Source organism: Leptosomus discolor, chromosome 24 (genome assembly GCF_034619465.1).
Source record: "Leptosomus discolor isolate bLepDis1 chromosome 24, bLepDis1.hap2, whole genome shotgun sequence".
Taxonomy (NCBI): domain Eukaryota; kingdom Metazoa; phylum Chordata; class Aves; order Leptosomiformes; family Leptosomidae; genus Leptosomus; species Leptosomus discolor.
Genome location: NC_141414.1, coordinates 3,486,892 through 3,514,492, shown reverse-complemented (window position 1 = coordinate 3,514,492; position 27,601 = coordinate 3,486,892). Strand labels below are relative to the sequence as shown.

At 66.8% G+C, this 27,601-nt stretch overlaps 4 protein-coding genes across 4 annotated transcripts; 2 read left to right on the top strand and 2 right to left on the bottom strand.

Moving 5' to 3' along the window:
• Nucleotides 1-247: 247 nt before the first annotated feature.
• MFSD12 (major facilitator superfamily domain containing 12) lies at nt 248-10,134 on the bottom strand. Its single transcript, XM_086477767.1, has 10 exons — nt 9,834-10,134; nt 4,825-5,035; nt 3,806-3,929; nt 3,360-3,557; nt 3,018-3,110; nt 2,820-2,912; nt 1,895-2,065; nt 1,536-1,630; nt 1,028-1,158; nt 248-384 (listed from the first exon to the last, which is right to left on the bottom strand). Exons 1-10 carry the CDS (start codon nt 10,132-10,134, stop codon nt 308-310), a joined length of 1,494 nt encoding a protein of 497 aa, XP_086333893.1. The 3' UTR covers nt 248-307.
• Nucleotides 10,135-12,853: 2,719 nt separating this feature from the next.
• Nucleotides 12,854-17,380, top strand: HMG20B (high mobility group 20B). The gene is made up of 8 exons (XM_086477477.1): nt 12,854-12,891; nt 14,910-15,015; nt 15,236-15,439; nt 15,656-15,776; nt 15,931-15,983; nt 16,269-16,344; nt 16,621-16,836; nt 17,244-17,380. Exons 1-8 carry the CDS (start codon nt 12,854-12,856, stop codon nt 17,378-17,380), a joined length of 951 nt encoding a protein of 316 aa, XP_086333603.1.
• Nucleotides 17,381-18,936: 1,556 nt separating this feature from the next.
• On the top strand, nt 18,937-21,558 carry GIPC3 (GIPC PDZ domain containing family member 3). Its single transcript, XM_086477769.1, has 6 exons — nt 18,937-19,194; nt 19,679-19,864; nt 20,191-20,371; nt 20,918-21,030; nt 21,248-21,329; nt 21,407-21,558. The coding sequence occupies exons 1-6, from the start codon at nt 18,937-18,939 to the stop codon at nt 21,556-21,558; spliced, it is 972 nt and encodes a 323-aa protein (XP_086333895.1).
• A 508-nt stretch (nt 21,559-22,066) lies between these two features.
• Nucleotides 22,067-23,654, bottom strand: TBXA2R (thromboxane A2 receptor). The gene is made up of 2 exons (XM_086477768.1): nt 22,782-23,654; nt 22,067-22,353 (listed from the first exon to the last, which is right to left on the bottom strand). Exons 1-2 carry the CDS (start codon nt 23,586-23,588, stop codon nt 22,084-22,086), a joined length of 1,077 nt encoding a protein of 358 aa, XP_086333894.1. The 5' UTR covers nt 23,589-23,654; the 3' UTR covers nt 22,067-22,083.
• Nucleotides 23,655-27,601: the final 3,947 nt, after the last annotated feature.

Sequence of the window (27,601 nt, the reverse complement as noted above, 5' to 3'; positions counted from 1 at the left end):
CGGGCACCCGTCCCCCGTGCTGGGACTGAGCCCCCCGGCCCAGCCCAGGGCTTTCTAGTGTTACACTTGTGCAAGCACAGGGTGACATCCTTCATGAGTCCCCAGGCACGGCACGGGGGTGTGTGGGGGACACACACGAGTCCAGTGCAAGGTGAGGGGGAGACGGGGCAGGGGACAACACCCCTCCCCGAGCCCAGTGCCCCGTCCCGGTGCCGTCCCCTGCCGTGGGGGCCCTACAGGCAGCGCTCAGCAGCGTGGACACCACGGTGGCCGTGGACACCACGGTGGCCGAAGCCACGGGCCCTGCTCAGTTGACAGTGCCGCTCCGGCTCCTTCCCTCCACGCTCTCGGTCCCGCCGTTCAGGCCCTGCAGGCAGACAGCATCTGCGGGGACAGGAGGGAAGGGACATGTTAGGAGCCAGTGCGGCTGCTGGGGTGACCCACCACGTGCTGGCCCAGACCTGCTGGACTCGCCAGCACGAGACACCCTACCTAGCACACCCCCAAGGCAGCATGGGGGTGTCCGCCCTCTCCCCCCACCCCAGAGCAAGTCAGGGACAGGCACCCAGCAGGGTGGAGAGGCAGCTGCTGAGCTGGCACTGGTGCCTGGGTCCCCAGCCTAGCAAGGGGCACCCCCACCCCTGCCCCCGCATTTGGCTGCCAGCACATGGAGCAGCCCCTGCCACCCCTCGGTGACCCACGGTCAGCACGGCCATCGCAGGGGTGGATCCTGCCCTCCAGCAGGGCACAGCAAGCAGGCACAGCCCCCAAATCCGGGGCCAGGAGCAGCAGAAGCGGGATGGTGACCCTGACCCATGTGCCTACCATGAGGGTCCCCCCGCGGGCAGGGCCACGAGCATCCCTGCAGCCAGCCCTGCCACGGCACCTCCCACCGGGACAGGGCTCCTGCAGCTGGGGCCATCTGGAAAGACACTGCCACTTTATCCCAGGCTGGCACAGGACACAGGGCTCCCAGTGTCCCCCAGCCACATGCCTAGCCCATCCCTGCGCCCCCAGCCCCACTCACGGTAGCGGATACGGATGGGCCAGACCATGATGCAGCACAGAGAGGCGATGGCGGCGATGGCAATGCCTCCAGTGACCAACACCATCACCCAGTGGTAGAAGCTGATGCAGGCAGGGCAGCAGAGCTCCGTCCTGCAGGGAGAACAGCAGGGACGCGGCTTGGTGGCCAGGACCGGAGCCTAGCCCAGTGCTGCCCGAGTGCCCTGTGGCTGCTGACAGCGGTCCCACGTCCTCAGTGTCAGGACTGGTTCACACTGGGACACAAGGGGAAAGTCCAGGGCAAGAAGAGAGGGCAGCACCCTGGACATGGAGATCCCCAGCCCTTTCGTGTGTCCCAGGGATGCAGCCCTCGCCTAAGGCCAGAAGAGAAGTTGAGGAAGGACTTAAGACAGATCAGAGCTGGTTTTCAGCCATGTCTCACTCTGAACCAGGGATATTTGCTGCCTGGTCCCCAGGCAAGGTGGCTGGAGCTGCCACTGGGAGGGTTCCCGCCCCGCAGGGACGCTTACGGGCACGGGTGCAGGTTCTGGATCACCATCACAGCCAAGCCGTTGGCCATCTTGTCCGTGAAGCTCATGGCACCGTAGACGAACGCGCCGCTGTGCTGCGAGGGGAGAGGAAAGCTCACCAGGCGCTGTGCCGAGGCCAGCCCGGCCAGGGAGCGAGAGCCTTGTGCCCTCTCATGGGCAGAGCCCATATTACAGCAGGGCCCGGGCACAAGGGAGAGGGCTGCCCGCACCCCCACAGCAGAGCCCCCTCGCAGGGGTCACCATCCCCCCGGTTGCCACACCAGTGACCGCCCAAGCCCGTGGGCTCCGAGCCCCACTGTGACACCCCGCTCCATCCCGACCGGGAGGAAGGGACGTACCGTGTTGGTGCCGATGAGGTCTGCTGTCATGGAGAGGGAGGTGACCAGGATGGTGGCAGAGCCAGCCCCAAGCAGCACGGCCGCCCCGTAGATCTCCACTCCCATCTGCCTGGCCAGGGTCACCCAGGAGGCAAAGGCCAAGATCACCAGGATGCCCACGAAGTAGGTCAGCTGCTCTGGGCCAGCGTGGGGACAGGCAGAGGGAGAGGGGAGAGCTCAGAACCCCAGCTCGGCTGACACCCAGCAAGGCAGGGGTGAGTGGGGAGGGCATGGGGGCCAGCTGCTGCCTAGGACCCATGGGGGACAGCCCTGGCTCTCTCCCAGCTGGTTTGAAACAAGGAGTCCCCAAAAACACAAGGGCCTCGCAGTGGTCCAGGCTGTTTTACGGCGTTGGCCGCAGCCGAAGAGCCGAGACGCCGGCAGAGCTGTAGGCAGGGTGCCTGCGTAGGGCACCGGGACACCCAACCGGCAGGAGAGGTGGCAGCTTACTGGGGAACGGTGCTTGCTGCAGCGTGGAGGGGGATGCACTGGAGGGGCAGCCCCCTCCTGCTGGCACTGCAGACCCCCCATGCCTGCCCAGGGTGGCTCAGCCAAACCCTCCCAGTGCCTCTCCCGGGCACCATGGGGCTCTTCCAGCCCAGTCGGGGCTGCACAGGACCAGCTGACACCGGACCAGCATCCCTTTCCCCAGCCTGAGAGATATGCAGGACAGGGCCATGCCCCCTCCCCCTGCCCACCACCCGCACTGTCCCAGCGGGACCCATGCTGCAGCAGGGCGTCATCTGCAGAGGCCGCACGAGGGGTCCCTGCTCTCCAGCCAGGCTCGGGGTTATGCCGAGTGCTCTGTTCACTTGCGTGCTCAGGATCTGGCCCCCAGGCCTCTCCTTGGGTCTAACTCAAACCTCGCCAGGCCCCCAGGACTCACATTTCGACCTATCCACTTATTCACAGGCTTCATGAGGAAGGAGGAGAGGAAGCCACTGATGTACATCACCAGGGGGATGGTGGCGATGTATTTCTGCAAGGGATGAGGACAGGGAGAAGATGAGCTCTGGACCATTGGCACAGGACCCCTGCCCCTGCGACCTCAACACGCGGCGGCAGGGACCTGCCCGGCGCCCACCTTGGGCAGCAGCAGTGAGTTGGTCAGGTACATGGCGATGTAGGTCTGGGAGAGGTTGACGATGAGCCGGGTGGCCATGTAGAGCACTGCCACCTGTGAGGGGACAGAGCCAGGGCGGCACTGCTCAGCCTGTGCAAACTGGAAGGCTGGCACCTTCCATGCCCAACCCTGTCATGGCACAGATGCCCACCAAGAAGGGGACAGCCCCCGAAGTAGTAGGTGGGTGCCCAGCACAGCCCACCTCTCCATCCTCACCCGCACCAGGGGCACGTCCCACGGCCAGAGGATGCCCACGGCACCCAGGCGAGGGCAGCAGCCCAGGACAGGGGCCGCAAGCCCTACCTGGTAGAAGGCAGGCTCCAGCAACCAGTCCTTCCAGATCAGCAGCGGGCGCGGGGGGCTGGTGGGCTCCTTCTGCAGCAGGGGCGTGCTCTCCTCCAGCTGAGGCAGCGAGCCCGGCACGTACGGCTTCTCTTTGGTGCCCAGGTGGAAGATGAGGGAGAACACGGCTCCCAGCCCCACCACAATGAGGGACAGGTTCTGGGTGAGGCAGAGGTGGCGTGAGCATAGCAGGGGGTGCCCTTTGCCTGCCCATCCATCATTCACCCCCCCAGCAGTCTGGTAGATAAAAAGGGGTTCCCCAAAAGCCAGGGAGAGCTCAGTGTGGCCCCTGCCCAGCGCAGTAGGTGAGGTTTCAGGGCACTCCTATTTCACTCCTGCCAGTACCTCCCCAGTTGAGTTCCCTGGGTGGGAAGAGAGGGTCCCAGGGACTGAGCCCTGCCACTTACCCGAAATATAGGGACATCCTGGATGCCGAGGTGCTCTGTGCGGTCAGGCTGGTCCACCTGGAAGTTCAGCAGGAGCCAGGCCAGGCCGTACACAGTGATATTGGCCATGACGGTGAAGGCATACCTGAGGAGAGACAGCACCTCAGGGTGATGCAGAGGGACGAGCACAGCTCCAGGCACGGCGGGGACACCTCAACCCAAGGCTGCCCTCCAAGCCAGGCATGCTACGGCCACCTTTGCACCCCAGTGTCATCGCTGAGGTGACACCTCCAAGAGCACGCAGCATCTGGCCAGGCATTAGCCTTAGTGGTGCATCTCCCAGCGTGCCCAATCCAAGCCGCAGGGCATGACTGGGAGAAAACCCAAGACGCCTCTGGGTCAGCCTGTCCACCCTCCAGCCACAAGGATGCCCCGAGCTGCCCAAGCTGGTGCCCCCCAGAGCTTGGCCCCGGGGTTACCCCAGCCCACCCCACATCCTCCCTGCCCGGCTGCGCTGTGGTCCCCGCTCGCCTGCTGGAAGGGGAACTTCCTCCCACGGGGGCAGATAACCCAGCCCTGCTCCACCCGATAAACACTCCCTCCCACAGCCTGATCCTGCCAGATAAGCGGCACCGAGCCGGGCTCCGTGCCTGGCGCTGCAGGCACTGCCCACCCTGGCCCTGCGGCCATGTCTCCCCGGGGGCAGGGTGTCTATTCCTCCCTTCGGAGCATCGCCCTCCAGCCCCGAAGGAGAAGTGCCTCCAGCTCAGGGAAGCATCCCATGGGCTGTGTCACCAACATCCCCAGCATCCAGAAGTTCCCTCCTGGCACCAAAGGGTTTGGGACACCAACCCAGAAGACCAGTGTCACTTGGACACATCCTGCAGGACACCCACACGGCCCAGTCCTGCTCCTGCCGTACCGAGGGCTCGTGTGCTGTGCCAGACCCGCGGGACCTCTCGTCGCAGAAGCGACGGGACCCGGCGCAGGCAGAGCGGCTCCCCTGGGTTCAGCGGACACCCAGCTCTGGCCAGGCTCACCTGAAAGCTGTGAGCTCCACTTTCTCATGGTCACTGGTCACCAGCTCAGGGATGAGGGACAGGTGGGAGATCTGTGTGGCCGCCCAGCCGAATTGGAAGATGATGATGAAGGGGAGGTAGTAGACGAAGGCTGCCCACTGCGGCGTGTTCTCCTTGCAACCCAGGCAGGGGTTGAAGATGAAGGGGAAGGACACGAGGACGCAGGTGGTGCCTGGGAAGAGAGCAGAGCCATGAGAGGCTGCAGGCCAACAGGGCTTGGGAACCTCAACGGCCTCAGACAGACAGACACAGCCAGCCCTCCGCTAGGAGAGGTCCTACACCCCCCAGGGCTGGGGAGGGAGGTGGACCCCTTCCCCCAGCCAGGCGGGACACTTGGAACCCCAGACCCCATCCTCACCCCATCCTACACAGGGTGAGGTCCTTCCTTCTCGCACCCAGCGGTGAGACGGACAGACAGACACTTGTCAGCAGACTTTTCCCCAGTTGAGTTCCCCCCACAAAGTGCAGCGCCCTCTTGCACCTGCTCTGTCCCCCATCCAAACGCCAGAGGACAGACCCTCGTGCCATCACGGCCCGCAGCCGCCAAGGGCTTCTCTCCCCATCTCCAGCGCGCAGATAACCAGCCCCAAGGGCACACACCGCCCCGCCGCCTGCCCGAAGGCACCCCGAGGGCCAGGAGGGCTCCGGGCTGCCCTGCGGGAGCAGGACCAGCCCCTCTGTCCCCTTGTCCCTTCTCCCGTGGGGCTAGCAGAGGGAGCCGCGCTCCCTCCACGCTTGCAGAAGTCACCTGCAGAGCGACGGCCAGGGACAACCCCAGCGCGATGTGGGGGAGGACAAGAGCAGATCTGCCCCCCACGCCAGGCTCGGAGCCATACGAAGGTCTCGGAGCCGTGGGAAGGTCCCAGCTGAGTCAGGGACAGCAGAGCCAGGCTCCTCCTTCTGCCGCAGCGTGACGGCGTGGGGACGCCTGCGTGGAGCAGGCAGGGACCGGCTGGCTTCTCCCTCCCCTTTCACAAGGTTATGGAGCAAATCGGCCGAGATGCTTCCGAGGCCCAGACGCCGCCGCAGAGACGGCAGCGTGCCCTGTCCTGCCTCCAGCTTCACCGGGCGCTGCCAAAGAATCTGTTCCTGTAGCTGAGGGGAACCTGCAGCTGCTTTGCCAGGTCCCCAAGGTCTCCAGGGGACTTTGCAAGATCCTCTTCTTCCTCTCACCCGTGAATGGCAATTCCTCCTCCCTGCTTCCATGGGGCACAGCCACCCTGGCTGCCGCAGGGCCAGGCCAAAGCGGTTCTCCCTGTGCCGAGGGCGGGCAGCAACCACCCCAGCCCAGCTCGGATCCATCCTGAGCAAGGACCCGGCAGGGTCAAACCAGACCAGACCCTCTTTGGTCCCTGCTACAAGGCTGTTGGTTTTAACTGAGCCCCGTCTGGAGGATCGGGGAGGCTCTGCCCCCTCCCCAGCCCCAGGACCCTGCAGGGTCAGGCTTTGAAGTCCCCTAAGGTCTGCGAGGGACTTGCCCATGTCCCCAGGCAGCAGAGGTCCAGACTTTCATCTCCTCGCAATTTGGGGCAGGATCACGGGAACACCAAGCGGCACAGCACAGGCGCCCCGGGCAGGGAATTTGGGAGAGTGCTGCCAGACCGGCTCAGACACCAAAGAGCCGCTCATCCTTCCCAGCCCGTTGTGGCAGGAAACTGCACCCCCAAAAAAAGCCGGTGAGCCGGCAGGCTGGCATGTGGGGTGAGCCACCCAGGACCGCCGGCACTGACAGCCCAGCGCCGTGGTGGGGAGATGCCACCACCGGCAACTCGTGATATCTTCCCCCGCCAAGGCTGCGGTTTCATAACGTTTCCTCTGATCTGAGCACGGGTTGCCACCAGATGAGCCACTCCGGTCCCACACGAAGCACCTCACCGCAGCGTGACCAAGTAAGCCCAGAGCGGTGCCGGCACAGCCAGTTCCAGGGGGTTTGCCGGCTCCACGCGGTCACACCGCAGTCAGCCAAGGGAGGTGGTGGGGTAGCCCCCACCTTCTAGGAATAACCCCCACTCCGGCCAGGGAAACGCAGCCTCCATCCACGCTTCCAGTCCCCACCGGTGCTGCCGAAGCCGGCGGGGCCAGGCAGGGTGCTCTGCTCCCCGCCGCCGAGCCCGGGGCAGCTGCAGCCCCTGCGCAAGATGTGATTCTGGACTTCCCCTTGCGTGAACGCTGCACAGCACCCAGCTGGAGAGGACCTGCCTGGGCAGCGGGGGAAGCACAGTCACTTCCCTAAATCTAGGGCGCAGATCTAGCTGACACCAGGGTGGGGGGGGATGAAGCCACCCCCCCAGCCTCCCTGACTCACCATGCAAACCTCTGGGGAGAGCAGCCACCTCACCAGGCTGTCGTTCGGTTGCACGAAGCGGTTGGCCAAGATAAACTTGAGATCAAGATAAGAGCACCCGCGCTACAACCGTCCTCTCTCTGCGTCCTCTCTCCACACGGGTCCACTCTGGGCCAGCGGCCCTTGGGAGTCACCGTGCCGTTACCAGGAGGCAGCATCTCTGGCTGTCGATGGATGTTTCTTCACGCTAACTGCCCCATTCCCCATCCCCATCCCCCAGGGAATGGGCAGGCTCCTGCACTGGTTGCAGCACCAAGGACCCTTCTCCAGGTCACACTGTCCCCTCAGAGAAGGACCCCGACACAGGAGTCCCCACCAGCCCTGGCGCTTGATTGCATTTTTTGCCCCCAGTGCACGATGCAAGACAAGTGCCTGTCAACAATTCACACCGAGCCGGTGCTTCCTCCGCATCCCCACGGGGTCCTTACTCACGGGGCGCCGGCTGCCTTCCCCTGCTGCGGCACACGGGGTGCCCAGCTCCAGCGTGGTCAAGGGCCCCAAGCCCCAGGGTCACCCATGGGGACAACCAAGAGCTGCTCAGCCACAGGCAAGTCCCTGGCAAACCCCCGGGCTCCCGGGAAAGCCCAGATTTTACTGTCGGTCTTGTTTTTGCTGTAGCATTGAGCGGGTAAGCACACAGCTCTCACCCCAACTCAATGCCACCCCCACTCAGGGGGACACAGGGACACCCTGCAGCCCCACGTGGCCACGCAGGTGGGGGGACAGCAAGGAGCCCTGGGCTGTGAGCACCCAGGCAGCACCCACTGCTGTGCCACGGGACACTGGGATGGGGACAGTGCCCAGGCAGGACAGGGACACCACGGTGCCCCTTCCCTATCCAGGTTCAGCCATCAATGCCTGGGGGATCCCAGAACACCCAGTGCCCACCTCACTGCCATGGGGGATGCTGCCCCCTCCACATGGGGCACCCCAGAAAGGCACCTCCTGGTCTGCCCCCCTCCACGCAGGGCACCCTGGGCCCATCTCCCCCCACCCAGGGCACTGCCACCTCAGCCCTGATATTGCCCGAGGCTGGTTCACCCTCCATACAGGGCACCCAGGGTGGCCCCCCCTTCCATGGGGGTGCTGCTCCCTCCCACTCCAGGGCACTATTCTGCTCACCCCTGAAGCTGCCCCTCTCCATCTGGGGGGTACCCAGTCCTCACCTCACCTCTTAGGGCCACCCAACTTTAGGGAGGCTTCCCTCCACGCAGGGCACCCTGGTTCTCCCCCCCCCATCCCAAGCAGCCCCAGGGCTGATCCCCCACCCCAAGAAGGCACCCCTGAGGCTGACCCCCCTTCACTCAGAGCACCCCAGAAAGGCATCCCTCTCCACTCAGGGCATCCCAGAAAGGCACCCCAGGGCTGATCCTGCACCCCAGAAACGCTCCCCCAGGGCCACCCATCTCCACCCAGGGCACCCTGGAAAGCAACTCTCAGTTCCCCCAACCTCACCCAGGGCACCCCAGAAACACACCCCTCTCTGCTCAGGGCATCCCAGAAAGGCACCCTTGGTCCTGTTTGCCCTCCTGGGGTACCCCAGAAAGGCCACCCATCTCCACCCAGAAAGTCTCCCCTGGGGCCATCCCTCTCCACTCAGAGCATCCCAGCAAGACACCCTTGGCCCCTTTTGCGCCCCCTCCCAGGGCACCCCAGAAAGGCAACCCCAGGGCCACCCATCTCCACCCAGGGCACCCTGGAAAGGGACCCTCAGTTCCCCCCCCCAAGGAACCCCAGAAACACTCCCCCGGGGCCATCCCTCTCTGCTCAGAGCATCTCAGCAAGACACCCTTGGTCCCGTTCACCCCCTTAGAGCACCCCAGGGCCACCCATCCCCACCGAGGACACCCTGGAAGGGAACCCTCGGTTTTCTCAACCCAGGGCACCCCAGAAATGCTCCCCTAGGGCCACCCATCTCCACCCAGGCCATCCCAGAACGACACCCTGGGTGTCCCCTACCCCACCCAGGGAACCAAGAAAGGCTCCCCCGGGGCCACCCATCCCCACCCAGGGCACCCTGGAAAGGGACCCTCGGTTCCCCCCACCCAGGGCACCCCGAAAGGCTCCCCCGGGACCACCCATCCCCACTCAGGGCACCCTGGAAAGGGACCCTCGGTTCCCCCCACCCAGGGCACCCCGAAAGGCTCCCCCGGGACCACCCATCTCTACCCAGGGCCCTCTGGAAAGGGACCCTCAGTTCCCCCACCCAGGGCACCCCGAAAGGCTCCCCCGGGGCCACCCATCCCCACTCAGGGCACCCTGGAAAGGAACCCTCGGTTCCCCCCACCCAGGGCACCCCGAAAGGCTCCCCCGGGACCACCCATCTCTACCCAGGGCCCTCTGGAAAGGGACCCTCAGTTCCCCCACCCAGGGCACCCCGAAAGGCTCCCCCGGGGCCACCCATCCCCACCCAGGGCACCCTGGAAAGGGACCCTCGGTTCCCCCCCACCCAGGGCACCCCGAAAGGCTCCCCCGGGGCCACCCATCCCCACCCAGGGCACCCTGGAAAGGGACCCTCGGTTCCCCCCCACCCAGGGCACCCCGAAAGGCTCCTCCGGGGCCATCCCTCAGCACTCCCAACCCCAAGCACCCCACCCCACCCCGGCCAGGCCACCCCAGCACCCACCGGCGAGGTGCCAGGATTTCCTCCGCCCGTAGCGGCCGCAGCCGGCGGAGCGATCGGCCTCGTAGCCCAGGAGCGGCGTGCAGAGCCCGTCGGCCGCCTGCCCGGCCAGCAGGAGGGCCCCGGCCAGGCGGTGCCCGTAGCCCAGCACGGCGTGCAGGTAGAGCAGCAGGTACGTGAACCACAGCGAGGCGCACAGGTCGTTTAGGAAATGCCCGGCCGCGAAGCTCAGCCGCGCCCGCAGCGGCAGCTCCGCCGCCCCGGCTGCCCCCCCGGCTCCCGCGCCCGCCGCGGGCTCCGCCATGCCGCGCCGCCGCCGCCGCCGCCGCCGGCCCGCAGCGCCCGGGACGGGACGGGACGGGACGGGACGGAGCGGGGCGGGGCTGCGGCGCTGCCCGGCCCCCCCCCCCGTGCTCCCCCCCCCCCCCCCCGCCTGGGCCGGCTCTGCCCCGGGGCAGGGTGGGCTTCGAGCCGCCGCTGAGCCCCCGGGAGCGGGGGGAGCCGGGACCCCGGAACGGGGCGGGGCTGCGGGGCGGTGGGGTCCGGGGGTGAGGGTCCCCGGGGGTCCTGGTGGTGGGCGTTGGAACCGGGGGGGGGGCGGGGGGGTTGGGGTCATGGGGACACCCGCTTTGGGGGAGGTACGGGGGTCGCTGGGGTGACTAGTGGGGTGATGGGGAACCCCTGCTTGGGTGCGTACTGGGGGTCACTGGGAGCAGTGTGGGGGTGCTGGGGTCGCTGGGGTGCTGGCGTGATTACTGGGGTTATGGGGACCCCCTGCTTGGGTGGATACTGGGGTTACTGGGAGCAGTGTGGGAATACTGGGGTCACTAGGACCCTGGCGTGATTACTGGGGTCATGGGGACCCCCTGCTTGGGTGGATATTGGGGTCACTGGGAGCAGTGTGGGTGTACTGCGGTCACTGGGATGATGGGGTGACTACTGCAGTCATGGGGATCCCGCCTTTGGGGAGGTACTGGGGTCACTGGGACCCTGGGTTGACTACTGGGGTGATGGGGAACCCCTGCTTGGGTGGATACTGGGGGTCACTGGGACCAGTGTGGGGGTACTGGGGTCACTGGGATGCTGGGGTGACTACTGGGGTGATGGGGACCCCCTGCTTGGGTGGATATTGGGGTTACTGGCAGCAGTATGAGGGTACTGGGCTAACTGGGACCTCCCCTTGTGTAAATAATGGGATGACTAGGACCATTACGGGCAGTACTGGGGTCACTGGGAGTGGTGTGGGGGGAGTACTGGGGGTCACTGGGACTCTGAGGTGTCCACCCATTGGGCCCATACTGGGGTCACTGGAACCGGTATGGGCAGTATTGGGGTCACTAGGATCAGTATAGGCAGTACGGGGGTCCGTGGGTCCCCCCTTCGGGGGAGTACTGAGGTCACTGGGAGCAGTGAAGGGGGGTTCAGAGCCATTGGGACCCCCAAGCGTGGGCGTCGGGGCCACTGGGAGGAGCCGTGGGGTACTGGGGTTGCTGGGAGCGGTGGGGGCAGGTAAGTGGAGTCGCTGGGACAGCCCTGAGGTGAGCACTGGGGTTACTGGGAGCAACGGGAGGATACTGGGATCACTGGGACTGAGGGTGCTGGGCGCAGCGAGGGCACATGGAGTCCGCTGAACCTCCCGAGGTGCCTCCCGGGACGCCCCAGTGGGGCACCCGCCGTGGGTCGGATGCGGTGGGGCCCGCGCTGATGCCGTGCATGTCGTTGCCCCTTTAAGGCGCTGCCGTCCCCACAACACTTCCTCGTCCCTACGCCGATTGCTGATTGGCGGACAGGCTGCCGCGCGCGCCGCACTCAACGTACGCTCACGCGCCGCGCCAACCGGCCCCGCCCCCTCCTCGCCCCTCCCTCTCACCGCCGGTTGCCGCTGACGCGAACCGCTCTTAGCCAATCCGCGTTAGGCTGCGCCCTCCACGGCTTGGCTCGAGCGGCCAATCGGAAGCGCCGAGGCGGGCTTTCGTTTACATAATAATAGAGAGGCGGGGCCAGGGGAGGAAGAGCGGCGGCGGAGCGGCCGGCGGGGCCAGGAAAGTTGGGGGGGGGGATCCCGGGGAGGGGGGGCAGTGATGGGGTTCCGGGGGGGGGGGGATCCCGGGAGGGGGCAGTGATGGGGGGGGTCCGGGGAGGTGGAGGGATCCCGGGGAGGGGGAGGGATCCCGGGGAGGGGGGGCAGGGATGGGGTTCCGGGGGGTGGAGGGATCCCGGGAGGGGGGGCAGTGACGGGGTTCCGGGGGGATCCCGGGAGGGGGCAGTGGTGGGGGGTCCGGTGGGGTGGAGGGATCCCGGGGAGGGGGGGCAGGGATGGGGTTCCGGGGGGTGGGGGGATCCCGGGAGGGGGGGCAGTGGTGGGGGGTCCGGGGGGGTGGAGGGATCCCGGGGAGGGGGGGGCAGGGATGGGGTTCCGGAGGGTGGGGGGATCCCGGGAGGGGGGGCAGGGATGGGGTTCCGGGGGGATCCCGGGAGGGGGCAGTGGTGGGGGGTCCGGGGGGGTGGGGGGATCCCCGGGGATGGGGGTGTCCTGCTGGGAGAACTGGGGGTCGCGGGGGGAAGAGGCAATGTACGGGAGTGAGCCTGTTGGGGGACAGCAATGGGATCCCAGGAGAACGGGGGTGCTTGGCAGGGGGGTCCCATCGGAGGGGGCGGGGGTCAGTGGGGGCTGGAGCCTTTGCTGGGGTCCCGGGGTGGGGGGTGGGGGCTTCTGTGGGGGCCTGGGGGAGGTGGAGTGACCCAAGCAGGGTCTGGCTGGGGACGGGACGCCATTTGGGGGACAGGTTCTGGCATGCCCTCGCGGGGAGGAACCTCGCCGAGGGGGTCTTTGGCAGGGGGGAGGCTGGGGAGTGTGGAATGGGAGGGCGACAGGAGACACACGCTGAACTCCCTCCTTGGAGGTCCCGCAACACCTGTCCCCCCTCTTCCCCACACCCCGTTGTCCCCCGGCGGGTGCCAGCTCTGGCTCTGTCCTTCAGGGGCGCTGACCCGAGTGGTGCCGCTGAGACCCCCCCGGACCCATGGCCCACAGCGCCAAGCAGCTGCCTGCCGGGATGCTGTAAGTGCTGCCCCCCACGCCCTCCCCGCCACACTCCGGGGCCCCCCTGTGACGTCCCGTGTGCCACGAGCTGCTCCACGTCACGCTGGCCCATGCCTCGCCCCGGCCCTTTGTCTCAAAAGAGTGGCCGGTCTTGCCTTGGGGGGCTTCTGCGTGTTTTGGGGAGCCCCATCCCCTACCACGGGCCGTGCCGCTCGCCCCTCACCTGCCTGGTTGGCTTGTGCCTCCCCTGAGCCGGGCTAATTCGTGCAGGGCCAAGGGAGCCCCGGCCTCAACGGGACGTCTCGTGAGATTGAGACCAGCGGGGGCTGAACTCGCGTGTGGCGACCCGCGTGCTGCCCGAGGCTGGCAGAGGGGCGAGAGCGCGGGGCTGCGGTGCCTCCCGGGCAGGCGGATGGGGTTGCCAGAGCAAACCGGGGATGCCGGAGCGAACCGGCCCGGGGAGGTTCAGATAAGAGGAGGAATCTTGCCTGAAATAACTTTATAAAGCATCCTTAGGCGTGCGAGGAATCCGGATCGTGGTGGAGGGGGAGGCAGGGATCCGGTGTCTAGTGGTGGAAGGTGTTAGCGTGTTCCCGGCCCTGGCGGCTGAGTGCGGTGAGGGGCATCACCAGGAGCGTCTCTGTTAGAGCTGGTAAAGCCTAAGGCTGGCCCTGCCTGTGCGGAGCGGCAGGGACGGCTTTTTCCCCAGAATGGTGGAAGAAGAGATGGTCTCGCGCCTCCTCGTAGGCTTTTGTGTGAGCGTGGGGGTGCGGGGTGGCTGGTCGGGCCCAGACCCTGGTGGGAAGAACTCGTGCTGGGCACCGGCTCCACCTGGAAGGACCCCAGTGCAGTTACAGGCGGTGTCCCCGGGGGCTGACAGAAAGGGCCCCCCTCAAATGAACGGCGAGGGTGGCTCGTCCGGGGGGGGAAAACCTGACGGCGGTGGGCTGGGATCTCTGAGGGGGTTTGGGTTTACACCGGGCATGTGATGTGGCAAACAGGTGAGAGAAACTCGGGTCCGTCCGGGCGAGTCGGGGTCGGTCTGGCTTCTGGTCGGCAGCGGCGTTTCCTTTCTTTGCTGGGGCTTGTGCTGGGCCCTGCGCTGGTGACCGCGGCTTGTGAAACCCAAGCGAGCGCCGTTCGCCGCAGCTCCCGAGCCCTTCGTGGCTCCCCCCATGCTGGGGGGGGCCCGGACACGCTCTGACAGAGCTGCATCGGGGCCCAAAGGGTGCAAGAGGGACAGGGGCTGGGCTGGGGGACGCTGGAGAAGGGGCCGGGGAGGCTGGGGAAGCCCCGGGGTGATGCTGCGGTGGGGCTGGGGGGGGCGGGGAGGCTCTGCTGACCCGGGTGCTGGACCCACGTCCTTTGTGGATCGGTAAAGACGAGGCAGCGAGTCGGAGAGCAGCTGCCAGCCCGGTGCCGGTGCCTCTCGGCGGTGGCACGGGTGGCAGGAACCTGCCGGAGTGGTTGTGGCTGGAGCGGGTTAAGCCAGCCCCGGTGCCTCGTCCTCATCCTCTGCCTCAAGGGTTCTCCTTATCCCTGGCAGCGCTTGTGCTGGGTGGGGGTGATGCTTCCAGGGGATGCTGCCCCTGGAGCTGCGGCTCCTCCGCCCTGGCAGAGGAGGATCAGCTGGTTCCTGCCGCTCGGGACTCCTCGCCGAGGTGTGCGCCCAGGCCCTGGTGGCACACGGGGACGTGACGTTGCTGTCATCCCTCCAAGAGCAGCACCAGTGGCTCCCGACCCCCTTCCAAATGTCACTGAAAGGTTCCAGGGTCACCACTGGACCTCGGGGCAGCTTTTGCGTGCCCAGGACTGCCTTGCTCGCCCGGTGCTGGGCTCTGCTCGAGCCCCGTCACTCAACCGTGGCTTCCCCTCGCAGGGGAACTGGGGCCTCAGGGCTGGTAGAGGGTTTGGGGGCTGTTTGGGTTGGTGGGAACGGGGAGATCTGGCGAGCACAAGGCCACGCTGCCGAGGGATGTCCCACCATCGTCCCAGTGTTTTCCCAGCCCTTTCTGATGGGTGCTCTCTGGCTGCAGACATGCCACGGGCAAGGCTCAGCATGGAAACTTCCTGGTGGCCATCAAGCAGGAGAAGGGAGAGCTGGCACGGGCGAGCAGCGAGAAGCCGCACGGCGAGGAAGAGGTGAGCTCTGGTGCCCGCATCCCTGCCAGCGCAGTCCCTGGGAGCAGGGTCTGTGTTGCCCAGCCTGGGGCTGCCCCTCTGCTCGCCCTTCCGCAGCCCAGGCGAGCCCGTGGCTGTGGCCATGGCCTGAGGAAAGGCCCAGACCTTCCCCCTGCCGGCGTCATGGCATCGTGGGCTCTGATCCGTGACGGGTTGTCCCTTTCCCTCTGCTGGGTGCCAGCCGGTGAAGAAGAGGGGCTGGCCCAAGGGCAAGAAGAGGAAGAAGATCCTTCCCAATGGCCCCAAAGCCCCTGTGACGGGCTACGTGCGTTTCCTGAACGAGCGGCGCGAGCAGATCCGCACGCAGCATCCTGACCTGCCCTTCCCGGAGATCACCAAGATGCTGGGGGCTGAGTGGAGCAAGCTGCAGCTTTCGGAGAAGCAGGTACCGACCCCCCAGGAGAGACCCCCCCCCCCCGAGGGCTGGGCAGCAGAGCCTGCACCCCAAATCCCTTTGCTGGCTGCCTGGCTGCAGCTCCACAAAGGGAGCTTGTCCCAGTACTGGTGAGCAGGAGCTGGGCCTCGAGGAGTGGGGAGGGGTCAGCAGCCCCTTGGGGGAGCCTGGAGGCCGGGCCAGGCTGAGGACCCTCTGTGACCGTAGCGGTACCTGGACGAAGCGGAGCGGGAGAAGCAGCAGTACATGAAGGAGCTGCGGGAATACCAGCAGTCAGAGGCCTACAAGATGTGCACGGAGAAGATCCAGGAGAAAAAGATCAAAAAAGGTGGGTGGTGGGAGCAGCGGCTGCCGGCGTCGCTGCTGGGATCCGGCCAAGTGCTGCCGGAGCCCCTCGGGGAACAGTGGGCTGGGGGTAACCTCCTTCCCCCTCGGGGAACGGTGGGCTGGCTCCTGGGGGTAACCTCCTCCCTCCTTTCCAGAGGACACGGGCTCTGGGGCAGTGAACACCTTGCTGAACGGGCACCCGCACAAGGTAAGGCCCCGGCAGGTGTGTGGGGAAACTGAGGCACGTGGTGCTGCTGGGTTTGGCTGCAGGTTTGGGCAGAGGGAGACTCCGTGGGTTGTGCCTTAAAGCACCAACTTCCTGTTGAAGCAGAGCTTGGAGTGGCAGGAGGCAGAGCGTAGCTGTCCTCTCTGCCTGCCCAGGCAGGGCCACCCCTTGCCGCATCCCTGTCCCTCCTGCCTGCCCAGCCCCGAGGAGATGGGGTCCCCTTCAGTGGGCTCAGCCCTGCCTGATCAGTCCCCTCCTGTCCCCCAGGCTGGTGAGTGCAGCGACACCTTCTCCACCTTCGACGTGCCCATCTTCACGGAGGAGTTCTTGGACCAAAACAAAGGTGAGGGGCTGGGCTGGGGGCGGGGGGGCTGCAGCATCTTGCCTGGGGGGCTGCCGCTGCCGGAGCAGCCCGCACCCTGCGGGGCAGCACCACGGCTGGCACTGGGTGTGGGATCCAGGCTGTGAAAGGTCCCTGGTGAGGCTGGATAGAGGGACCAGATCCTGGCTGGATCCTGGTGATGCTTGGAAGAGTCGTGGCTGGGGAAGGGGTTTGGTTTGGGCTGAGGGAGAGAGTCGGAGGGGCCACCTCTGCTGACGCCGTGCACGGTCCCGGCAGCCCGGGAGGCCGAGCTGCGGCGCCTGCGGAAGATGAACACGGAGTTTGAGGAGCAGAACGCCATCCTGCAGAAGCACACGGAGAGCATGAACTGTGCCAAGGAGAAGCTGGAGCAGGAGCTGGCCCAGGAGGAGAGGCAGACCCTGGCCCTGCAGCAGCAGCTCCAGTCCGTGCGGCAGGCCCTCACTGCCAGCTTCTCCTCCCTCCCCATCCCCGGTGAGTTCGGGGCAGCCGTGGGGACCAGCCTGCTGCTGGGACCTGGTGGCCACGCGGATGGGCACCGTTGGGGCTCTCAAGTGGGGGCAATGGGGTGGTGACAAATGCTCGTCTGCTGATGGGGCAGGATCCTGAACCACTTTGGGGCTCTCCGGGGAGCCCAGGGATGTGACAGCCAGTTGGCTCCCCTGTAACGGGGTAGGGCAAGCTGGGAACTGTCCTCTCGCGCCATAGTCACAGCAGAGATCAGCCCAAATCCTTTTGTTCCTGCGCTTGTGTTGGTGTGGGCTCTCTCCTGCTGCAGGAGGTGGCACCTAGTGTTGAGGGTCCCTTCCCCAACCACCAGCACCGTGGGCAGGGCTGGATGGGGACTTGCTGGCCCTGCTAACTGGGCTGTCACCTCGTAGGCACCGGGGAAACCCCCACGCTGAGCACTCTGGACTTCTACATGGCCAAACTGCACAGCGCCATCGAGAGCAACCCGCTGCAGCACGAGAAGCTGGTGGTGCGCATCAAGGAGATCCTGTCCCGGATAGCCAGGTGAGCCGGGCAGGGCTGGCGGGAGCTGGTGCTCGGGGGCCCAGAGCTGCTCCAGGCAGTTGGGGGAGAGAGAAGCCAAGGCCCTGTCATTCAGCTTTGCTTTCTCTCCCTCTTCAGTGAACACTTGTGAAGAGGACCAGCCCCTCCCGGAGCCCAGGGCTGGCCGGACCACGGCCCTGTCCCTTGGAGCTCACGCAAGGGACAGTCTCTGCTGGTGGTCCGCCTGCTGCCCCCTCCACCCCACGCCCCTCCCTGGAGAAATGAGCTGGGATCTCTCCCGGCCCCGGTGCGGCTGGGCCCCGTGGCTGTGCCATCTCCAAGGACCTCAAGCTTCTGGGGACCAAGCGGTGCCAGGGCTGAGAGACCCCAGCTGGTGTGGTGCTGGGAGAGGGGGTCAGCGGGGGGGCGGGAGCGTCCCCCCTGCTCCCCTGTGAGCTCCCCAGCTCCTGCGGCTCCGCCTCGCTAAACCGGAGATTCCCCGAAGACTGTCCGCTCGTGGATGAGGTGCTGTCGGTTACTGGCCTGGAGCGACTCGACCTCTTCCAGGGGCTGCTGTTAACTGCCCTGCGATGGCAGGGAGGCACCTGGGGTCCCCTGGGGCTTGGCCGCTGCCTCCCAGCCCCCAGCTCAGCCCAGGGAGCCTCTCGGTCCGGGTGAGGTGGCAGGCTCCCTTCTGCCCACCTCTTACTTTATTTAATCCTCCCCCTTGCCCCGTGCTGCTCCACCATGGGTGCCTTCAGCCCCCTGCCTGTGTCCCCCTGCCCGTCGCCTCGCCTTCCCCCCACGCCTCTGGGACCAGGCAGGGCAGCTCCTGCCCTCTGCAGGGGTGAAGGCAAAAATATCAGGCTGGCGAGGGAGCCAGGACCGACCCCTCCCTCCCCACAAGGGGAAGCCCGTGGGGTGATGCGTGGGCTTTTGGCTCCTGCCTCTCCGCCTGAGCCCATCGTTGGGACCACCATGACGGCAGCCGGGTCCTGGCCGCGCTGTGCTGGGGCCGCCCGTCCCCAGGGCTGCCTGTCACTAATCTAAGACTGTAATTAGAGAGTGTCTTATTTTTCTTACTAGCACTACGTTGATCTGGCCCTGGGTTTGACCTGGGGCTGGTGTGTGACTGTCTCTCGCCTGCGAGGTCCGTGCTCTGTAGATGAGTCTCCTGGTTGCCATCTCCGGGTTGTCACGTCCTGGTGGCCGCTTGGCTTGGGATGGAGATGGGCGCAAATAAACGTGGGAGAATCCAACCAGCTTGGGCTCCGTCTGTTCGTGCTCAGAAGTGGCTTTGGAGCTGGTCCCAGCCCCAATCCTGGGCGCCTTGGGGTGTAGAGCAAGGGTGACGGCCCTGAGCTCATCGCTGCAGCCCCCCAACCCCAACTGGGGAGGGTGTGATGGAGCGGGCTGTGCCGGCTGCTCTCCAGCCTGGCTGGGGCCCTTCCTACGTGGCAGAGCTCACCCGATCCCGGTGGGTTACCTGCGCTGCCGGATCGGGTTCCCAGGCCCCGGGATCACCTTACGGCCCAGCCGGGAGCCAGCGCCCATCTATAATTCAGCAGCGCCGGCAGTGGGATGCGGCGGGCGGGCAGGCACGGCCGGCAGGCCCAGGAGGGCAGCCCCATGGAGAATGGCATGGGGCAGGAGCCGGGGACCCCCGAGCCGCCTGCTGCTGAGGGGATCCCAGCGCCCCGACCCCCCCGTGCCCGCCCCAGGCTGGTGTTTCACACGCAGCTGGCCCACGGCAGCCCCACGGGGCGCATCGAGGGCTTCACCAACGTCAAGGAGCTCTACGCCAAAATCGCCGAGGTCTTCGGCATCTCGCCCACCGAGGTGAGGGGGCTGCGGAGGGCGGGGTGCGGGGAGGGGGCTTTGCACCCAAAGGTGGGGGTGCCAACCCCCGCGGCACTGTCTGCGGTCGCCCCTCCTGCGGGTGCCCAGCTGAGTGCTGATGCAGGCTCCGAAATGTCCTGGGAAAGAGCTGCTTAATCCCAGGGCTGTCTCATCTCCTCTGGGGAGGCGTTGGGGGGCTCCCTATCCCAGTTTCCCCCCTCCCAGCACGTGGGCAGGGACCCGGGGCTGCCTATTCCCTGGCTGACGCCAGCTCCTGCCCGGCCCACAGCCAAGGGAAGGGCTCACAGGGACAGTGCAGCGCTGGATCCCCGGGCTGGCTGGGGGTCCCCAGCCCCCTTTGCTCCAGCAGTGCCCAGACCTGGCCAGCTCCTCCACGGCCGAGTCCTGCCCCGGCACCACCGATGCCCCCTCCCGGCTCTGCTGGGGCAGCCCCAGCCCCTGGTGACGGGGTTCCCCGGGGCAGATCCTCTTCTGCACGCTCAACACGCACAAAGTGGACATGCAGAAGCTGCTGGGGGGCCAGATCGGCCTGGAGGACTTCATCTTCGCCCATGTCCGGGGTGAGACGAAAGAGGTGGAGGTGACCAAGACGGAGGATGCGCTTGGCCTCACCATCACGGACAACGGGGCCGGCTACGCTTTCATCAAGGTGAAGCCCCCACCCTGTGGGGCCACATTTGGGCTGGGGGCATCCCTGGGGGCTGTGGCCCTGCCGGGTGACATCCCCTGCTGGCACCACGTCCTTGGGACTGTGCCCCTTCTGTGACGCTCCTCCATCTGCTATCAGTCTCCTCTGGGTCCACCCTGGCCCTCAGGGGGGTCTCCTCCACCATTGTCCGGTTTGGGGGGGGGACCCGTCCCTGCCTGACCCCGTTGCTAAAGGACGTGGGACCACAGAGGTGGTTTTGTGTGGGGGTGGGAAGGCGGCTACGCTTGTCCTTCCCGTGGTGTCACCTTGTCGTTGCGCGTCCCCAGAGAATCAAGGAGGGGAGCATCATCAACCGCATCCAGACGGTGTGCGTGGGCGACAGCATCGAGGCCATCAACGACCACACCATCGTGGGCTGCCGGCACTACGAGGTGGCCCGGATGCTGCGGGAGCTGCCCCGGGCTCAGCCCTTCACCCTCCGCCTGGTGCAGCCCAAAAAGGCCTTCGGTGAGTTGGGGGGACGTGGGGGGGGGTGGGGCTGTCCCCTCCTGCTCTCGCCCTGGAGACTGGGAGACCCCTGGGAGCAGCATGGGGAGGCCAAATCCCCTTTGTCCCTCCTGCCCTGGAGCCCCTGCCCCAGGGACTGGGTGCCCCTGCAAGGGTCTGCCACCCCTGCCCTGCACCCCCACCCTGTGTGTACCCCACAGCCCTCGGTCACCCCTGCATGGCACCGATGTGGGCACTCCTGGGGGGGAGCGGGGTCCCCACAGCTGCTTGTGCTCCCCATGGGCACCCCCGCTCCTCTGTGTGCACTGCCCTGGGCACCCATGAGCACCCTGTAACTGTGTGCATCCCCACCCTGCACCCACGGGCGCCCCTCCTGCCCGCGCTGCCCACGAGCACCCCCTCGCCGTGCCCGGCTCGCCCTGCGGTGCCCACCCCCGGGGTGCTGGGACATGCGTGGGCTGGGGCTGGGTGATGGCTGGGGCAGGGGACAGCGAGGGGCAGGAGGTGCCAAGCCCTGCCTGCGCCCTCACCCCCACCCTGGGGCAGACATGATCGGGCAGAGGACGCGGAGCAGCAAGTCCCCGGGCGAGGGCAGAGTGACCAGTGGGAAGGAAACGCTGCGGCTGCGGGCGCAGGGCCCAGCCACGCTGGAGGAGGGGGTAAGACCCACCCAGAGACACCCCCCCCCCCAACCCTGAGCCCATGGGTGGTCACACCGTGCCCGGGATGGGGATGAGCACCCCCATGCCCCTGGGTGACCCCTGCACTGGGTGTATTGCTGGGTGCCCACGTGTGCAGCACCCATGGCCACTGTGTGGGAGTGACAGGGGGTCCCTGGGCTGTGCCCCCACCCCTTGAGCATCTCACCCCCCCCAGCCCAGCCCCTTCGAGGAAGAAGCTGCCCGTCGGGTGGACGATTTGCTGGAGAGCTACATGGGCATCCGGGACAGCGAGCTGGGTGAGCGGGCAGGAGGGGCAGGGGGTGCCCATCCCGCACCCTCGCCCGCTGCTGACCCTGCCCCTCCTTCTCCCCAGCCTCGATGATGGTGGAGGTGGCAAAGGAGAGCCCCAGCGTGGCCCAGCTCGCCCACGGCTTGGACTCGGTGCTGGGCGAGTTTGCCTTCCCCCAGGAGTTCGTGGCCGAGGTGTGGGCTGCCGTCTGCCACCCCAAGCGAGGGCAGGAGTAGCGGCGCCCCTCACCTGTGTCCCCCTCCCTGCGTCCCCACCCCACCTGGGGCTGATGGTGCTGGTGAGGGTCCCCATCCTGCCCCCCCGCACCCTCCTGAGCTGCACCCAGGTGTGTCCCCTGGGTTGGGGGGGGTGGGGGACAAGCAGGACACCCAGCCCACCCCCCAAGGACCCCCCTCGTGCACCCCCAAAACGTGTCGGGAAGCGGCCGCAGCTCATTAAAGCAGAGACTGGAGGAGACGGGCTGTTGCTCCAGCCGGCAACGGGGCTGGGGTCCCCCAGGGTGTTCACCCCCAGCGGGCATGGAGAGCTGCACAAGCTGTGTTTTATTGGGAGGGGGTCATCCAGATGGGGACGGGGGAGTAGCCCCGTGCCCCCTGCCACCCCTTGGGGTACCAGGCTTGGGGGGAGAGCCCACGGATGCAGGTGATGGGGACAATTAACCTGGGGGGGGGAGGGGATGGGGGCGGGGGGAGGGGGGAGGATGGCTTGTCCCCTTCTCTCGGTGCCTGTCCCTGGGGGTGCTACTGCAGGACGGAGTCGGCGGTGAGCTTGCGGCGCAGGGAGGGGTTGAGGACGGGGTAGAGGGAGACGATGGAGGGCCGGGGGCGCAGGCTGGGGTAGACGCGCTGCAGCACGGCCCGTCGGAAGAGGATGTAGACCCAGGGGTCCAGGATCTGGTTCCAGGTGACCATGCGGATGTAGATGAGCAGCATCTTCTGCGTCTGCATCGGCAGCAGCTGGATCCGGCCGCTGGCTGGGAGCTGCTGCAGGACCGTCTGGACGATGAAGATCTGGGGGGTGGGGGGGGAAGGGGGCAAGGTGTCAGCGGAGGGGTCCACGCAGAGACCATGAGCTGCCCAGGGGTGGGGGAGGTGATGAGGGTCCAGGCTGGGCATTGAGCCTGTTGGAGAGGGGTCCCAGGCTGGTTTGGGGCACCTGCTACCGGGCAGCACCTGCGCTGCTGGCAAGTGGTGCTGAGCCCCAGAGCCCATCACCCAGGTGCCCCCCGCAGGGTGCGGAGTGGTGGCAGGGGGTGACACTGAGACCCAGGGCCTCACCAGGAGGGACATGGCAGGGGGAACACACTGAGCCCTCACCGGGAGGAGCACAGGGACCACGCCAAGACCCAGGAGGGACACGGCGGGGTGGGGAACAACACCAAGACACGGGGCCTCACCGGGAGCATGCGAGGGGAGCACACCAAGACTCAGGTCCTCACCAGGAGAGGCATCCAGCAGATGGTGGCGATGATCATGATGCCCACCAACTGCACCATCATCTCCACCTCGCTGTCCCGGCGCCGCTGTACCGACTCCCGGTCGTGGTAGACGCGGCAGAGCGTCACCACGCTGACTGTGTTCAAGATGAAGGAGAGCAGCACGGAGAAGATGCCCAGCAGGGCGAAGAGCAGGCAGAAGATGATGTTGCCGGTGTCGGGCAGGAGGGTGAGGAAGCACCAGGAGCCGGGGTACTGCAGCGTGTACCGCCCCAGCCCCAGCACCGGTAGCAGCCCCAACAGGCAGGAGAAGCCCCACACCAGCCCCACGATGGACCAGGCGCGGCGCTTGGAGATGCTGGTGGAGCGGGAGAAGGGGTGGTTGATGCCGAAGAACCTCTCGCCGGCCATGGTGGCCCCCAGCAGCAGCGGGCACTGCCCGAAGAAGACCATGGAAAAGCCGAGGAAGTTGCAGAGGTGGCAGCCAGGGTCTACCTTGGCCCAAGGGAACTTGATGAAGTGGTAGGGGATGATGACCGAGGCCGTCACCAGCAGCCCCATGAAGTCCGTGACCACCAGCCCGCAGAGGAAGACGAGGAAGGAGGAGCGGGCCCGGCTGGACAGCTTGCGGGAGGAGTGGAGCAGAACGCAGAGGGCGAAGAGGTTGGAGCAGAGGCCGATGAGGCCGAAAGCGGTGGAGAACCAGGGCGAGGCGATGCTGCTCTGCACGTTGTCACGGCCGTCACTGACGTTGAACACCCCGAAGCACGTGTCCGGCTGGCCAGCCATGCTGCTGTTGGGGTGCTCCATGCCCCTCCCAGCCCCCCGGCTCCTTCCAGTGGCTTCAGGCACCCTCCTGGCTTGGCTCCATGGTGTGTGACCCCCACCGGTGCTGGCACCGATCCCACCTTGCCCTGTAGGGACAAGAAGGGGGGGGGGGGGGGTTAGGGTTGGTCCCCCAAGACCAAACCCACCCTGAGAGTGCAAACGTGAGGCACCCTACGGGCGGTGGAGGGGGACGCCAGGGCAGGACCGCAGCACGTGCCGGGCTGGCTCTGCTCCGGGCGCAGCAGCCGGTCCCCAGCCCACAGCTGGCCGGGATTAACCGTCCCCGGCCGCGAGCCACATGGGGCGGTGGCCACGAGGCTGTAATCCGGTGTGGTGGGTGTTCGGAAAAGCAGGGCCCTGGCAGCTCAGCTCTTGTGGCACCAGCTCCTTCCCACACCCCCCCAGGGGGGGGGGACATGGCCAGACACCCCTGGGGACATTTGCCTTCTGGTGCAGCTGTGGGGGGGACCTGCTCTGAAAGATGGGACGTGCAGACAGGGTCCTGACACCACCCCCATCCCTGCGCCTTCCCCTCCACACCCCAGCTCAACGGGGAGAGGCCCTGTTCCTGCAGTGTGGTGGGGAAATTGAGGCACAGGATGGGACGTCCATGCCTGGACCTGTGTGCTGAAACCCCCGGCGCCGTGGCCAAGCCACAGCCGTGGGACAACCAGCCTACATGTGCGACAGCCCTGTTCTCCCCCTGCTCCGGCCTCACCACAGCTGGAGTCGAGCAGTTGTCACGAGGACATTGGCCTGGTGGCTGTGGCAGGGTGCACGAGGGTGGCTGTGGTCACGAGCAGCCCGGTTGATGCCATACTGGTTTGCTGGGCAGTGACCTGGGGCCAGGAAGCATCTGGGAAGCCCCAGGGCTGCTGCCTCCATCACTAATTAGTCCAAGCTGCAAATGGGGTGACGTGGGATGGGGCAGCGGTGTGGTGACAGTGGGGACCAGACCCCCTGGGGACCAAGCCTCTCCCAGGGACCAGACCTCACCGCTCCTCCTGAGACCCATTTCTGCAGGCTGTGGACGCCACCCCGTCCCCACCCCGCTACCTGACACTGGCCCTGGCCCGGCAGCCCCCGTGGGATGCCCAGCTGTATCCCAACCTGTCACCTCGGTGTCCCCTGGACGTGGGAGTCCCGGCACCCCTGTCACCCCCTCGTGCAGAGCGGTGCCGCCACCTGCTCTCCCTCTCCATCTCCCAGTCAAACCTCAAGCCAGCTCCGATCGGCACCAAACCCAGTGGCTGGTCCTGCATCCGACCCCGCTCGCCCTCCCCATGTCCCGGGCGAGCCCCACGCTGCGTCCCACAGCCTGAGAACCCCCCCCCCTCCACTCACCACCCCCTTTCCGGCCCCTGGTGCGAGGGTGGCCACAGGGCTGGGAGCCGCCGAGCACACCCCAGGCGTGCGTCGATCCCACAGCCCGTCCCAGGGCTGGGATGGGGCCAGGCATTGCGACATCCTCCTCTGGGGCCGCATCCAGGCCGGCTGGAGGGCTGAGGGTGCTGGCACCCACCCGGCACGGCAGCACACCCACCCTTGCCCCCTGCTGCCACCTGCACCCTTGGCCCCGTGGCCGGTGGGGAGAGGGAAAGGGGCTGGAGATGGCAGCGGGGGCACGTCCCCATCCCTGTCCCCATCCCAGCGCGGGTGGCTGGCAGCGCGTGGCGGTGATTCACTGCCGCAGAGTGAGGCCGGCCCCGGCTTTTTCCATGAGACAAGAGCGAAAACTTGCTGCTGTTTGTTTCCTCCGGTCCCTGAGGGATGGCAGCGGTGGCCCCAAAGGCGTCAGTCCCCTTGAGACAGGCGCTCAGGCCTTGGTGTGACAGGTTCGGGCCCCTGAGGAAGCGCCAGCCTTTCCCGTGTCCCCTGGGATTCCCTTCCCTGGGAGGTGACAAATTCCCCCTGCTCCATCCCACAGTGATGTCGCGTGGGTGCTACCACTTGGAGGTCCTGCTCTGGCTGTCCCTTGCCACATGCCTGCCCTCGCTTTCGGGGCGCTGTCCCCCGGTGTGTGCCATTCCCCTGCTCCAGGGTGTTCCCTGTGATTGCTCCAGCATGGCCAGGGATTAGGAGCCCACGGGGCAATGCCACCCTGCTGCCCCCATCACCCGGGGACCCACAGCCATGGTCTGCCCTTCGGTGCGGCAGGATCTGACCCCTCTCCTCGCAGTGTCCAGGAGGTGGGGATCTCCCCGCGGTGGCACCATGGCCGGGCAAGGATGCACCAGCCCCGGCAACTCCGTGCCACACGCCCCAAACCCCACCATCACCCACATCCCCTCCCTGTCCTCCCCTTCCCTCCTGCCCCAGCACAACCACAACCCAGACTCCCAGCAGCTGTGACAGGGCCAGGGCCACCGAGGGGGGGGAGTGTCTGCCCCAGGGCTGGCTGTGGTGCTGGGGTGGGCTCGGGGGCTGAGCAGCTGCCTGGCCCAGCTGGCCTGGGACCACGCAGCACTTAGAGGGAATCAAATATTAAAGAGGGGCCTTTTAGCACAAGCACGGCACGCACCAGAGCAAACCAGAGGCACTTACTGGAAGCGGATCATGTGGGGGGCTCCTCACTCGCCGTTGACCCCCATCGCAGGCGGCCACCGCAGGAGGATGCGGGTGGGGACAGCAGGTCCTGCAGAGGAGAGACCCTAAGGTGCCCGGCCCTGCCAACCCTGTGCGCTTGCGTTTGGGGTTACCAGATCTGGCAAAGCCCTCTCCAGGGAAGATCCCATGGGAGTGAGGGTTTGGCTGTGAATAAAAGCAAAGGGTGCTGGGGCAAAATCCCAGCGGAGAGGAGCCGCCTCCGAAATGGGCTGCTGGAGGCCGAGGCGCTGGCAGGTGCGGGCGCTAATGGGGTTCTTGGCGCTGGAGGAGGCCGTGGGTCGGCGTTACGCCGCGGATGCACCACGGGCTGCCCTGCCTCCGCTTCCTGCCTTGGCCACATCCGAGGTGAGCGAGGAAAAGGCAAGAGGCTAATGGAAGGCTGCTCCTTATCAGTGCAGCTCCTGCCCCAGCCCGTTGCTTCCCCAGGCTTCCTCGGGCAGGGCTGGGCATGGGGCTGGCAGGATCAGGCCCGGGAGGGGGGGGGGGGGGCTGGGTAGGGAGGTTTGCTGGGCAGCAGGGTACCACACGCCTGCAAAGGGACCCCCAAACAGGGCAGCAGCAACTCCCCCCCCCCCGCCCCAGCAGCCTGCGTGCCCCCTCAGCTTGGGCTCTGCCACCCGCGACACGGTGCTCAGTCGCAGGGTGGCTGGGCAGAAGGCGCTGCAGGGCATTTGTCCCTCGTGTGTTCAGTCCCTCCTCTTTGCTTGCTGGACCCTCTCCAGGGATAGCCCCTGGAAGGACAAGGACTTTCTCTGCAGCGTCCCTTCTGCCTCTCCAGCCTGATGTCCCCTGTGCAGGTGGTCCCACAGGACACCGTCAGGGACAGCCCCCCCTGCCATGGATGGACGTGGTCCCAGTGCCAGCTGGGGCTCTCTGGGCAGCAGATCAGCTACGGTCACGTCATGGGGACGGGGACTTGGCAGGGCCCCAGTGTCCCTCCCTGGACCCACAACCACCAAAGGGACCTGCTGTGGGTGAGCTGGCCTGGCCTGGAGCACAGACATCCCTGGGACACCCAGGACAGGGGGCATTCATGGGAGGCAGTGGCACACCAGCAGGGCTGGTCCCTGCCAGGCATGGTGGCCGTCCCCACCTCTCCCTGCTGTGACCCATGCCAGCGGTCCCCAACCTGCTCACCCTCCGGGCTGGCTGGGGACAGTCCCTGTCCCATCTCCTCCCAACCTGTCCCCGGGGGTCCCCGAGTAGGGCAGGCGGTGGCGGTGGGGGAAGTGCCCTGGGCACCCCTGGGTGCAAGAGCAGCAGCCCTGGGGGAAAGGGGGGGGGGGGGGCGACCACTGCCCCCCCCCGCGCCTCGGCTGCCCCCGGCCGCAGCATCGCGGCATCTCGGGGGCTTCGAAGCTGCCCCTGGGTCGCCCAAAAGAGCCCCT

Excerpts from the sequence above, each read along its gene's own strand:
- MFSD12 (XM_086477767.1), bottom strand. The coding sequence starts at position 10,134 with ATGGCGGAGCCCGCGGCGGGCGCGGGAGCCGGGGGGGCAGCCGGGGCG. Across the intron at positions 5,036-9,833 it reads GAAATCCTGGCACCTCGCCG|GCACCACCTGCGTCCTCGTG; the intron begins GTGGGTGCTGGG and ends CTCTCTTCCCAG. Across the intron at positions 385-1,027 it reads GCCCATCCGTATCCGCTACC|ATGCTGTCTGCCTGCAGGGC; the intron begins GTGAGTGGGGCT and ends CTGTCCCCGCAG.
- HMG20B (XM_086477477.1), top strand. The coding sequence starts at position 12,854 with ATGGCCCACAGCGCCAAGCAGCTGCCTGCCGGGATGCT. Across the intron at positions 12,892-14,909 it reads CAGCTGCCTGCCGGGATGCT|ACATGCCACGGGCAAGGCTC; the intron begins GTAAGTGCTGCC and ends CTCTGGCTGCAG. Across the intron at positions 15,777-15,930 it reads GGAGAAAAAGATCAAAAAAG|AGGACACGGGCTCTGGGGCA; the intron begins GTGGGTGGTGGG and ends CCTCCTTTCCAG.
- GIPC3 (XM_086477769.1), top strand. The coding sequence starts at position 18,937 with ATGCGGCGGGCGGGCAGGCACGGCCGGCAGGCCCAGGAGGGCAGCCCC. Across the intron at positions 19,865-20,190 it reads CCGGCTACGCTTTCATCAAG|AGAATCAAGGAGGGGAGCAT; the intron begins GTGAAGCCCCCA and ends GCGCGTCCCCAG. Across the intron at positions 21,031-21,247 it reads CAGCCACGCTGGAGGAGGGG|CCCAGCCCCTTCGAGGAAGA; the intron begins GTAAGACCCACC and ends CACCCCCCCCAG.
- TBXA2R (XM_086477768.1), bottom strand. The coding sequence starts at position 23,588 with ATGGAGCACCCCAACAGCAGCATGGCTGGCCAGCCGGACACGTGCTTC. Across the intron at positions 22,354-22,781 it reads TCTGCTGGATGCCTCTCCTG|ATCTTCATCGTCCAGACGGT; the intron begins GTGAGGACCTGA and ends CCCACCCCCCAG.